Source organism: Pezoporus wallicus, unplaced genomic scaffold (genome assembly GCF_028554395.1).
Source record: "Pezoporus wallicus isolate ANWC-B61680 ecotype Strahan unplaced genomic scaffold, APGP_CSIRO_Pwel_v1 contig_8166, whole genome shotgun sequence".
Lineage (NCBI taxonomy): Eukaryota > Metazoa > Chordata > Aves > Psittaciformes > Psittacidae > Pezoporus > Pezoporus wallicus.
In genome coordinates this window covers 1,667,383-1,679,792 of record NW_026638114.1, presented here as the reverse complement: position 1 = coordinate 1,679,792, position 12,410 = coordinate 1,667,383, and the positions used below count along the sequence as shown (strand labels likewise).

Genomic DNA, 12,410 nt, shown 5'->3' with positions numbered 1-12,410 from the left:
TTTTGACATCTTATGTTTGTTGGGCTCCTACAAGCTTTGCAAAACCTCTGTTAGAGATCTCAGCATCCTGCATCACAGGATGTTTTAGCAGCAGAGCAAGCTTATACTTCTGCATCTTGTGAGGAATGTTCTATAATGCAAGCCATTGGCTACTGTTGGGGTTTGGGAAGATTGTTTATAATTCCTTGAGTCAGGAAAGAAGAAATCTTTCTCCAGTCGATTCCCAGCAATGCTGGATCTGGCACTGTTTGGGTACCTCATTTCCAGTTGCTAAATCATAACAACAACATTCTTCTGTTGTTTCAACACAGGATTCAAGTAACAAGGCTTGTGATCTTAATGCAAATACTGATTCAGAGATGTTGGGGGATGGCAACATTAATGTTTCTGAGGAAGCTCTGAGTGTCCAAGTACCACGTCTAGATCTGAAGAATGTGTCCGATGGTGACAAATGGGAAGGTAATTCTCACCCTTTAGCTCACAACATAACGAGTAATGATAAATAGAATGTTTTATGGAGTAGAAAGCAGCAGACAACACTTGTTTTCCTTCGGTTCAATCTGAACAATATGTTCTGTACACATGGTAAGATGATCCAAGCCATGGCATAGATCCCATCTTGTTTCAGAATTATCTGCAACTTAATTAAGAACCTTAATAAACATGTGAAGAAAAAATAGTCAAAGGAGCAAATAAAGAAAGCAAAACAGCCCAAGTTTCATAGCAGAGGTTTTGCTGTGTCTGTTCTTTTTTCCTTTCTTATTCATTTTTATGTTTTCAAGGTGACTTGTGGTTTCCAGAACCCTGAGTCTTTCATCCCAATGCTTCAAAACACCTTCTCTAGTTACGTCACACCAGTTCATATTCACACTAGCTTGTCTGGTTTTCTGGGTTTTATAAATGTAAGCTATTGAAGCTCTAATACAAGCTGAATTTGACTTAAAATCAGTAAACTGCTAAACACAGCAATTCCCGTTTCATTTATTCTGCAAGATCTGTTGGTTGATTTGTTTTAAACGTCAGGAATGTCAGATGTTGGTTTCCATGTCTTTGGGCATCTTGAAACAGTTTTAATTTTTCTAGTGCTGTAAACTAATTTTTCTAAAGCTATGAAGCTAAAGCTGCAGATGGATATTATTCCTGTGCCCCTTCTCCCTCCATTGTTGGGATTTTAGGAAAGCAAAATGTTTGGGACACAGTTTTCTCTCAGGCAGGATTCCTTCTGTTTGTTACCTTATTCTTCATGCCTTCCATGTTTAACAAGCCCTGAAGCTTGTGACTTTACTGAACTTTGTTGCTCAAATGTCTGTTGTTTTACTTGTGCAAAAACATAACCCCTTCCTAACCAGAGGAAAACACTCTTGTCAGTATCTTCTTTTGAAGGTACTCATGTTTTTATGTGTTCCTTGTATCCTGTTTCCTCTGCCTGGTGTTGCTATTCTGAATCATCACACCATAAAAAAAGCAAGTGATAAGAGTTTGCTGAAACACTGTGAACTGTCATTGATCAATGGCCACAGTCCACTTGTTTCTAGTCTTAAAAACTTGGAAATGCAACTTGGCAGCTACAGCACAGATTTACTATGCAGGGATGAGGTTTTTACTTCCAACAGGCTGTTCCAGTGACAGCTCTTCTTCAAGATGCCTGTAAGCATCATGGCAAACATTAGTAAGACACTAGTAACAAAAGAGTGGCTGCACTTGACTTTTGGTTGCTCTGTTATGAATATTAAAATCAGTGAGGTGCACCTGAAATGGATGTAGTTTAACAGTGCAGCATACAGTTGTAGCATGTCAGCACATAAAGCTTTGTCCTGAAGCTCAGATGGCGATAACTTACTGTTCATTTGTCACCAGTGTTGGCTGTTTTCCAAGTGTGTTGCCTCCTTCAGTCCGTATTTTCTTTTTACAAATGATGCAGCTTGCAAATTGTGATAGATTTACTTCCTGGTTGGCCTTTTTGAGCCCTAGCAAGCTATACATTGTATGTCATGTCACATAGAAGCTGATTTACAGGCATCTGGAGACACTGAGTCCAGGTTTTTATTCTCATTGCCCAAGTTAATAACTTTGTTGAAGTCTAAAAGCAAAAAAAATAACCCTGCTTATGTTCTCAGTGTTTTATTTACATGAATTGCTTACTTGCACATCACATTTTGTTGCATCCTCTGTTTGTGTTAATCTGATCTAATACGGATTCTCAGAAGGTTTGCGGCTTCCGTTTTCATTATTCCCTTAAATCTGCTCATAAAAGTTGCTTTGGTTTTACTTACTTAAATAGCTTCATGAGTCTTACTTTGGAAAGAAAGTAGTATTTCTGTATACAAACTTAGAATATAAGCTTCTTGGTAGTAAAATCATGATATCTTGCAAGAGGTGTTATTTCATTGCAAAGTATTTTAACTTTGGCTGTTGTTCAGTCCTGTTTAAAATGGTTATCAGGATCTCAGCCTTCCAAGGCAGTACAAGTCCTTGTGGCATTCCATTGAAGTAGATTGGCTTTGTAAAGAAATCTATGCTAGTCCAAATCTTGTTTGGGTTATAAAAGCCTATACAATGTAAAACCAGCAGAGTTCTTGGAAATAGTTATCAAATGCTTGCTGGTTAATGCAGAAATGCAGATCAGTTAATCTATATTTTGAGTGTTTTCTCTGCATTTGTTCTGCCTTTTGGAAATTACCATCTCTATTTAAGAGCCATGAGCAAAAGCACATTGAGAACTTGTCATCTGTTAATGTGAGGATGCATGAGCCTCTTACTAAACTACAATAAGTCTTTACTATTCCTGTGTCGGCTCTCTGTAAACCTTTTCAGTAAGAAGTTCAGATTCACTCAGGACTGAGCATCCTCACCTGCCATTGAAAGTGCTTGGAAGCTGAGAGTGCTCAGGGCCTGGCCCAAAGGATGGGATGGTTTTCCCTGGTACTGTATCTTCCTGCTTTACATGTGATGTATAGTTTGTTCTGACTGTGCTGTGTGTTCACTTTAGTATTTTTTGCCATTCTTTTTTCATTTTATTAGCGCCATGCCCTATCACTTTCCCCCTCATTGATTTCAAAACAATGCATCTGCAGAGAGAAGGGGAGGGTAAGTATGGTTCGCCATACATTCAGTTATCTGCCTTTTGATAGTTTATGGTTTGCTTTCTAGCTAACCCTTCACCTGCTGTCCCGTATATCTTGGGAATATTCTGATCTGCAGTTGTTTTGCTTGCTTCTAAACACTCCCTTTCTTCTGCCTTGTTCTGTGTAAACAGGCAAGATCAGAGCTTCAAAACAAAACAAACCCCAATCATACTTAGTCAACGTACAGTGGAAAGCAGGTACAAGGGTTATCTCTTTTTAAAGGTTACTTTGTGGGTTGTATTGTTGTTCTGCACACTTTGAACCCAGTTTTCAAATTTCAGATTTGAACTGGGAAATACAGGCAACTCTTTGAAAGGAAAAGGGGGGTGGGATTGTGAATTCAAGTGCTTGAAAGGCCACATCAGCTTCCTGTTAGACAGCAAGAAAACCATAACTAAGAATTGGAAGGGATGTTAGCAGCTTTATATAGGAATTCAAAAGATCTGATTGTTTTGGAATCCCCTGCCTAAAAGAAATCACCTTCCACAAATTAAGAAATCTCTTTTTCTCAGTGGTGTCAAGATGCATTTAAACTTAAAAACCCAACAACACTACTTTCAGACAACTTAAGCAAATGGGTATTGTACCTTAAGAGCTATTGTCAGGCTTAACTTCTTCAAACCCAAGAGGACAATCTTTCAAAATACATGTGTAAGGTATAAAAATTAATTTCCACAGCAAAATATCACAATGGACAATAAAGACATCCTTCTAACTTTGGATTTCTGATACGTAAATAAGGCTCTCGCACTGCTGGAACTGTTCAGAAGTGCATACTCCCAAGATACACTTGGAAAAAGGGATCCTAGTGTGCATACTCCATTCTGGTACCTTTTTCTTTCAGTTGCTACATGACAGAATTTGTAGCTTTCTGATGTATTTCAGTGCTTATATCCACTTTGTGTATGACACCACATCCTTTATAGCATACAAGACTAAGCAGTGGGTACGCACTTTTGTTTCCTTTTGACTCTTGTTTATAATTCTGTTAACAGCAAAGTACCATTTTGTGTCCCTTTTTTATCTTCTAGATCCTTTTCCTGCTTTCAAGTCTTGGCAGGAGGACAGTGAATCTGGAGAAGCTCAGCTTTCCCCACAGGCTGGAAGGATGACTAATCATCCCTTGGAAGAGGACTGTCATCCAATACTGTCACATCGGAGCCTGGATTTTGGGCAAAGCCAGCGCTTCTTACATGATCCAGAAACCTTAGATTCATCATCCAAAGCACTTTCTTTTGTTAGGTTTGTATTTTAATGCCATTTGGTGGGTGTTGGGGCAGGAGGTGTTACGACAAACATGAAAATACAGCTGGTTAAGATCATCGTGGGTTTTCATGATATGAATTAATTGAAGACCAAGGGCAAATGCAGCATCATACGGCCTTTTGGCTGTTCTGCCTGCCCAGGAACAGCCACAGTGAGTCAGACCACAGGTTCATCTGGGATGGTATCGTGTCTTTCAAAGTGGCCACTGGCAGATGCTGAAGGAAAGAGTATAAAAATAGGCTGAGCTTGCAAAGATTTCCCTGGCATTGGGTCTGGGCTGTAATGTCACTTCCTGCACTGAAGATAGTATTTATATCCTTTGTTTACCAGTCTTTACTGAGCTGCTGGTCTATGGTTTTATGTAAGTTTTGGTGCTTTTTTTCCCCCAGTAGCATGAATAGCTATTTTCATGTTGCATCATTTTGGATTTGTTTTGCCTAGCATGTTGTCCACTCCCAGTAAAGACACAAACCACCACAACTGAAGTGTGCAGTAATGGTCAGTGCAGAGGCAGGGTTCTTAGTGCAGGTCCTCTCTTGCAGATTTAGAGGATCAAGCCTGTTCTACCCAGTGTGCTAGAGTTGTAACTAAACAAGCTGCAAGTTATTTGTGTGACGCTGTTGGGAGTGTGACCCTCCACAACTGTATGTAACCTGTGACCTGCACTGTGTACTGCTGTTACTGTGAAAGGGAATTTAAGAGGCATTTCTGTGCTTGTTAGGGAAGAAATAATCTCATAAAAATGAGAAAATCTGGAACAGGAAAGACCAAGTTTTGAGTTTCCAATTCTGTTTGACATAAATTTATTGATGCAAAAAGGTACTTACCCAGGTTTTCTCCAGTTGGCTGCAGAAGATAGTTGATGAGTGCTGTTAAAACGACGCACAAGACTGACCTGCAGAAAAGTGCTGATTTTATTCCTCATTCTGAAACTAATCCGGATCTGCTCTAGTAGATGATTAGATTAGTATTTCTAATATCTTGAACTACACAGATCTCAGTAGTTGAGTTGAGGGATCTTTCAGGCCCCTTGCGTAATAAGTGCACCAGAAAGTTCGCATGGTCAGTGTTGAAATAAAAAGGCTTTTCACAAGCAGCATCAAGGAGCTGAACAAGTGCAAAAGATGATTTAAGACTGGAATCACATACTCTAGAAATACATTAGTAAAGCCAACAAACTATGTAGATGTGTTTTAGGTTAATATCTAATTACTTGCCTAAGACAATTAGCAGAGCTGTTAATTTACCATGGACAGTGCAGTGGTAGCTTTTAGCCTCGGCTTCAACTGTGCCCAATACTTCAAGAAGGTATCTAGTAGCCTAGATAAGTATCGTAGCCTCCAGAAAGATCTGAACTGGTTTAATGACAATGTAATTAGTGGTACATTAAAAATGCTGTTTTTCTATTAGGGGTATTACAGAAATTAGAGAGGAAAACAATAACATGTCACATTTTGAAGGCAGCAGATCAAAGCATTTTGATTCAGTAGGTAAATAGCTCTTGCTAAAAATGTGCCAAGAATGAATTATGAACTGGAGATGAAAAATTAAATTAGTCCTCTTTTACTAGAATACACAAGTTGTTTGCACTTGTTTAATTATTTAAATGACATTTAAAAACTGGTTTTAATACAGAACACGAAGAGCATCCTTTAGCTCAAAAGATGACAAAAAGGAAGACAAGACACCTTATCAGCTTGTCAAGAAATTGCAGAAAAAAATAAAGCAATTTGAGGAACAGTTTGAAAAAGAGAAAAACAGTAAGGTAAGTTACTTCTGCCTTTACTGAGGATAGAGGGCTGCATGGTGGAGCCAAGTTATTTCTTGTGGTTCATCATTGAATAACTATGGGTTCGCAAACGAGAATGATTCTGTTACTTACTGCTGTCTGTGAAAGTGAGCTTAGCAACAGCAGTACTAGAAAATGTGCCATAATGCCTGAGCCCAAAGAAGGGTAGACAGTGCCATTATGCAGTGAGACTGAGGGGATATCAAATAAGTGGAGAGACAGAAGCATCTTACCACTCTCTGTTTCAGCTTCTGATCTGTTGTCTCAAGTTTATTTTCACAAGCATTGGCTATTATGTTGGCACTGAGATCTGACCTGATGCTAAGAGTCACATCCCTGTTACTAGTCCCATTCCCTGTTGTAAATGTTACCAGATCTTGAAAGAAGTATTTGTAAGCAAGACTTAAGGTGTTTTAATAAAACATTGTTTATCTGTGTTACTTTTCAGCCCTCCTATAGTGATATTGCAGCCAACCCAAAAGTTTTAAAGTGGATGACTGAACTTACCAAATTGAGAAAGCAAATAAAAGGTAAGAGATGCTACAGCTTCTGGTTTTCTACAAACACAAATTATCTATGTGACTCAAATAGCAAAGTCATTCAGTAAAATTCCACAGACAGTAAAAATACTTCATTTCTATGTTCTGAAATACTCAAAACTCATATTGTTCCTTCAGCTTTTAATTTTGTTGGTTTTAGTTCATTAGAGATTTTGCCTATGCAAACTGTTTTATTCTTTTATTTGCAGTTAAACAGAGAGTTATTTCTTTTAAACCTTTGGACTGAGCAATCGTTCTCATTTCAGATGCAAAGCAGAGGAGCTCAGATGGAGAATTCATACCTCAAACACGTCCACGAAGTAACACTCTTCCAAAAAGTTTTGGTTCCTCTCTTGACCAAGAGGATGAAGGAAATGAAGATGAGATGCAGGTTGTGCAGAAAGAGAAGAAGCCCACCAAGGAAGCCACACTTGAACTGATTTTGAAAAGGTTAAAGGAAAAACGAGTTGAGAGATGTTTGCCAGAAGATATAAAAGTAAGCATAACGCTACGGATAGGCTGTTTGTAAGAGAACAGAGGGAAACAGAGCACTGTCAGGCACTTCAGGTTATCACTTTATCAACAAAATGATGCCTGTGTCTAGCAGCCCTTTACAAGACCCTTCTATTTCGGACTCTGTGGGGAAATAATGATGAACCACATTTTCCCTCCTCACTCTTTATTATATTCTTAAGGATGTGCTGACAATATTGAACAGCTTTAAATGGATGAAGGTGGGATGAATGGTATCGACTAAGTGGAGTGTGTCTAAGGCAACCATATAGCTGATAAGGTAGTAAAACTGTTAAAGTGACTTGGGTTGGATTAAATGTGAATTATTCTTCTGACAGAAAATGACAAAGGACCATTTGGTAGAAGAGAAAACATCTCTCCAGAAGAGCCTCCTGTATTACGAAAGTCAACATGGGCGGCCGGTAATTCTTGGTTTACTTCATCAAGCTCTATTAATAGAGCAGTAACTCTTGTGCAGTAGTAGTACCAGAAGCTAGTGTGGGTGGTTTTGGGGCTTTTTAATTCTTCAAAACAGAGCTGTCTGTTGGTTTCCATATTGCTGTCAGAGGAATTTATTGTGTTGACTTCAAACGGAAAAGAAGTATGTTTTAAAGGCCCTTTGTCCACAGATCAGGAGGTTCTTGGAGTCTGACAAGTGACTGGTGTCGTTTGGTGCCTTATATGTCTGAGGCAAAGAGAAATTGTACAAATAAATGGCTCTAGTGAATTTTGTGGGAAAAGGCTTGAAATGTTATTCTGGATTTCACAAAACCAGAAATTAAAAGGCACTTCCCTTCCTCCCAAGTCTGTGGCATGCCACCTCTGTAATTGGAGGTGGGGAGGTTGGAGTGACTAGCAATTAGTGCCTGAAGTTCAGGGCTTTTGTTTTGGACAGTGTTCAGTATTACTAGTCCAATCACAAGATCTTTCCAGGTTCTACTCCATCAGCCTTCCGGGCTTGGCACACTAGCTTTATAATCAGCGCTGCTGTATAAATGTGACCAAGCCTTTCAGTCTTAAAACCAAGGAAGAATAATGGTCCTGGGGATATTGGCACTATTTCTACAGTCCCTTTAGGGAGAAAATGCCAATAACTATTGAGGATAGCTTTTAAGATTTGTTATGCTAGAGTACACAGCGGCCAAGAATTGAGAGTAAAGCAGATATCAGAGAAAATCTCTCTATGGTTTCATCTCTTTCTTTTCCGCCCCCTCTCATTCCTCTAGAGTCATCATCATTGCTAGGCACACAGTCCTCCCCCCCAGTTCTTGGTCCCTTTTTTGCCTCTTTACCCCATGTCTTTAAAGATAGTTTGCTTCTACTGAAGCCCCTCTTAACTTTTAGGAAGTCTTTAAAACTGCTTCCTGAAAAATGCAGGGACTTAAAGTGAGAAAAAAGAGGGGGAAGAAGCACCAACTTCTTCCCCTTTATCTGCACAAGCCCCATTTCATACACATAGTTTAAACTAGTTTCATGTTCCTAATTGGCAGGTCCGTGACCTGGCATGAGAAGCAAGACCGCTTTGTGTTTGCTTGTATATTATTGAGTGACTGGTATAATTAATTCTGTGGTTTCTCTGCCTTTAGGTTACTAGAGAAGAAAGACATATTGTGAAGCCACTTTATGACAGATACAGACTTGTAAAACAAATGTTAACTAGAGCAAGCATTACTCCTATTCTTGTGAGTAAAACAAATGCTATTTCTACTTTTTTTCCACTTTTTGAACTGCTAGGCTGCCTTTAGAAGAGCTAGTAACACTGTTCCAGAGATACATCTTTCTTATGGAAGATGTAAGATCATGATGTCATTGTACTTGAGGCATTTGATTTACTGCTGAGAGCAGAGCAGTTCAAAGCTGTCTGTGACCTTGATGGCTCTTAGGAAGTACACGGTTCTTGGTGGAAGTAAATGAGCTGTTCTGGCTTGTGCGGCTGAGATGCTCCCAAGTCCCTGTGCTGGGTATGGATCCACAGTACATACTGTACTTTCAGTCCTCCTAAGAATAGTAACAACAGTTGCAGTGAAGCTTGCCTGTACTGCAGGGTACTGTCACCAGAGGCATGAGTAATAGGATGCCCCTAACAACCATTTCATTCATTCCTGCTTCCTCAGTTATCAACACCTGCAGCATCTGTACAACATCTGTGCTTTTTCACTGTGTTTGCACTTCATTTCCTTCTAGCTTGCTTTCTGTTCTTTTCTTTCCTCTCTCTGTGCTCTTTTAAGAGATGAGGAAGAAAAGTTCTCATACTGTGCAAGGAGATTGATGTAACCTTGTTTATAGTACCTGTAAAGCAGTCGGGGAATGACAACCAGCTGGCTAGCTTTGCTCTTCATGATTTGTAATCCGAATCTTCGTGCTGACCCTGACTTGCAACAGAATAGGTTTGATTTGACCCCTTTAGAAGGAATTGACTGCATAGGAAGGGCTGTGAGATAATCTCTTTATGTACAGACAGCTCTCTACCAGATTTATGTAGCTGGGCAGTGACTTACTCAGCAAGAACTTAAGCAGTTGTTTACATGGACTCTGACTGTTCTCAGCTATCCTCTTTAAGCCCAAGTACATTGAGATGAAGAGACCAGTTCAAGATCATTCCTTTCCTGCGCATAGATTTTTGTGTAGTGGCTTTTACAGAAAAATGTTGTTTACACTGCAGTCATAATTCAGTTTAAAGGGTTTTATGTCGGAATCCCTTTTTGAGCATTGGCACAGGTTGCTTTTAAACACCTAAGCATTTCTTCATGATGAGTCACAAGGTATTGGTGGCGTACTTGACCAGTTGAGTTTTATCCCATTTCTCACCTCAAGTCTGACTCTTCAGCTGAGATGTGTTTTGTGTTATCAGTAGTCTTGTGACTACACTGTAGCCATTCCTTTTTATTGTTGTTGTTTGTCTGTGAAATAAAGGCATGACTGATAGGCAACCAATAGGATTTTAAATTCAGGAAAGATGTTGGTAGCATGTTGCCTGCAGCACAGATTAGGAATTATCTGTAAAGTGTGTTTCACAGGCCTCTGCTTTTGAAACCTGTAAGAGATGCAGAGCTCTCTAGTTACCAAGGATTGTTCAAAGGCGGCTTCTGTATAGATTATGCTCAGTGCTAGGTATTTCAAGAATTGGTTTTTAGTTTACACGATGCTTGCTCCCATGAGATCTCTTAGGGTATCACGATATGTTAATCCCATATGCCGAAGCTTGCATGGAAATGTCTAAAGAAGCAGGAAGGTATTTACCTTCCACAAACTAAAGTGTTTTGTCAAGTCACTGTCTCTGTGGCTTTCATGTTCCGCTGTCCTCCTGTTCAAAGAGTTCATCTGTTGAAATTGCTGTTTGGGGATGCTGGAAGAGCAGGGCATAACGTGTGTGTGCTACAGGCAGCTAACAGCAGTCCACGTGCAGCACAGTGGCACCTGGTTTAGGCTGAGATTCAAAGGGTTTTGCCTGGAAAGTGGCAATAGGTAACTCTTACGCAGCACTTCCAATTGTTGGGGCTTCAGAAAGGTCTAGAAAAAGAAACTGGCAGTTTGATTCCCGACACATGCCTGGCAGAATATGAAAGCTGGCTCTGGCTTTGTGTATCTTTATAGTCTCCCTTTGGTTTAGTTTGGAAGAACAAGAGGAAATACGAAATTCAGAGATATCATTGCACTTTGTGAATTGTCTACAAAACATGGAGTGATTTTTATATTCAAAGAGTATTTTTACATAGTTTATAAACTACAGTGTTTGATTCTATGTCGAGGATACTTTGGGCATCTGAGCTTTTGGGGTTATAGGTTATTTTGTTTGTACTCTGTAAGTATGTTTCCAGTCTTGTATTCTTCTGAAAGAAGAAATACCCATGAGTATTAGATGACTTGACCAGAATTCTGACCCACACAGCATTTAATGTCTAATTGCACATAATGGAACCAGCTCCAATTTTTGCAGGGCTCACCATCAACCAAGAGGCGGGGGCAGATGTTACAGCCCATTATTGAAGGTGAAACTGCCCATTTCTTTGAAGAAATTAAGGTAAGTACAGTGCATGTTGTAAAATACTTCCCAGCACCTTAAGAGGGAGCTGAAATATTTCATACTGGGTTTGAATTTCTGCTTTGGCTTTCAGGAAGAAGAGGAGGAAAGTGATGGTTTGTCTGCAGACCTGACCGATATCCTAAAAACTGCTGTCCAAACGCAGCCTGTTTTAAGCCCAGTTGAAAACTCCGAGTCTGATGTTGAAGATGGTCAAGAGAAACTGACCCGGGACCTTCGGCTGTCAAGCACCCGCGCTGCTTCCATGTATGTGCAAATAACAAGTTCCTAATTCTAGTATAGAAGTTGCAATTACTGCACTTAGAGTCACGATACCGAGTATATGATGTTGGGTGGAAGCAAGTGACATATTCAGCGCTTGTCAGGAGGTGTTTAGCTGGAATGAGTGTTCACACAGGTCTGACTAAGATCTTTTTGTACTCAGTGTATTGTTTAGTATCTTCTAAACCTTCCTCAGCCTTACTTGAGTTGTGCAGACAACAGAAAACTTATACCCTTTTATTAACTACTAGTTTGTTCTCAGTATTTCACCATCAGACCGGTAGCATATTCCTCACGAGGAAGGCAAGTTCATTACTAACACAGCTAGCTCAGTTGTTTTAGAGCGTGCTTTGAAGAATTTGAATATTATCCTATGGCCAACAGTATTTTTTCTTTCGCTTGGAATTTTCAGGCCTGAATTGTTGGAGCAACTGTGGAAAGCTCGAGCTGAGAAAAAGAAGCTACGCAAGACACTACGAGAGTTTGAAGAGGAGTTTTATCAGCAGAATGGAAGGTGTGTTGAGCACAGAAGTGTTTGTTTAGCACAGAAGCAGACGTTGGGCAGCAGCCTCATATCGTAGCCCAATATATTTTGAAGTCTTCTATGTGAATGTGCCAATGGAATCTGATCTGGTTTAATCTCTGCTATGAATAATCTCCTGAAGGAGATGACATTGGTGTGCATTTTTAATAGCGGAGGAAGCTAGCTCCTGAGTTTAGTTTCCTCTGTTGCAGTCTGTAAAGCACAAGAACAAAAACAAAGAAGTGGGGGTTTTCCATTTAAAAAAACAACATTTAAAAATATTTATTAGTATTTTTTCATATAACCCCCCCCAGATTATCCCTCTGTTTCTAACCCAGGGCAGGGCAATTTA

General features: G+C 39.6%; 1 protein-coding gene across 4 annotated transcripts in view; it reads left to right on the top strand.

The window, feature by feature from the left end:
* Positions 1-12,410, top strand: part of FAM13B (family with sequence similarity 13 member B) — a 49,520-nt gene that overhangs the window by 34,100 nt on the left and 3,010 nt on the right. For 2 of the 4 annotated variants that reach the window (XM_057409453.1, XM_057409452.1), the window contains exons 14-24: positions 312-459; positions 3,022-3,087; positions 4,157-4,367; positions 6,027-6,156; positions 6,629-6,710; positions 6,986-7,215; positions 7,571-7,654; positions 8,819-8,914; positions 11,170-11,253; positions 11,348-11,520; positions 11,948-12,049. In XM_057409453.1, coding sequence (XP_057265436.1) covers positions 312-459; positions 3,022-3,087; positions 4,157-4,367; positions 6,027-6,156; positions 6,629-6,710; positions 6,986-7,215; positions 7,571-7,654; positions 8,819-8,914; positions 11,170-11,253; positions 11,348-11,520; positions 11,948-12,049 — 1,406 coding nt within the window. The remainder of the gene's footprint in view (positions 1-311; positions 460-3,021; positions 3,088-4,156; positions 4,368-6,026; positions 6,157-6,628; positions 6,711-6,985; positions 7,216-7,570; positions 7,655-8,818; positions 8,915-11,169; positions 11,254-11,347; positions 11,521-11,947; positions 12,050-12,410) is intronic. The other 2 variants (XM_057409456.1, XM_057409455.1) reach the window with 2 other exon arrangements.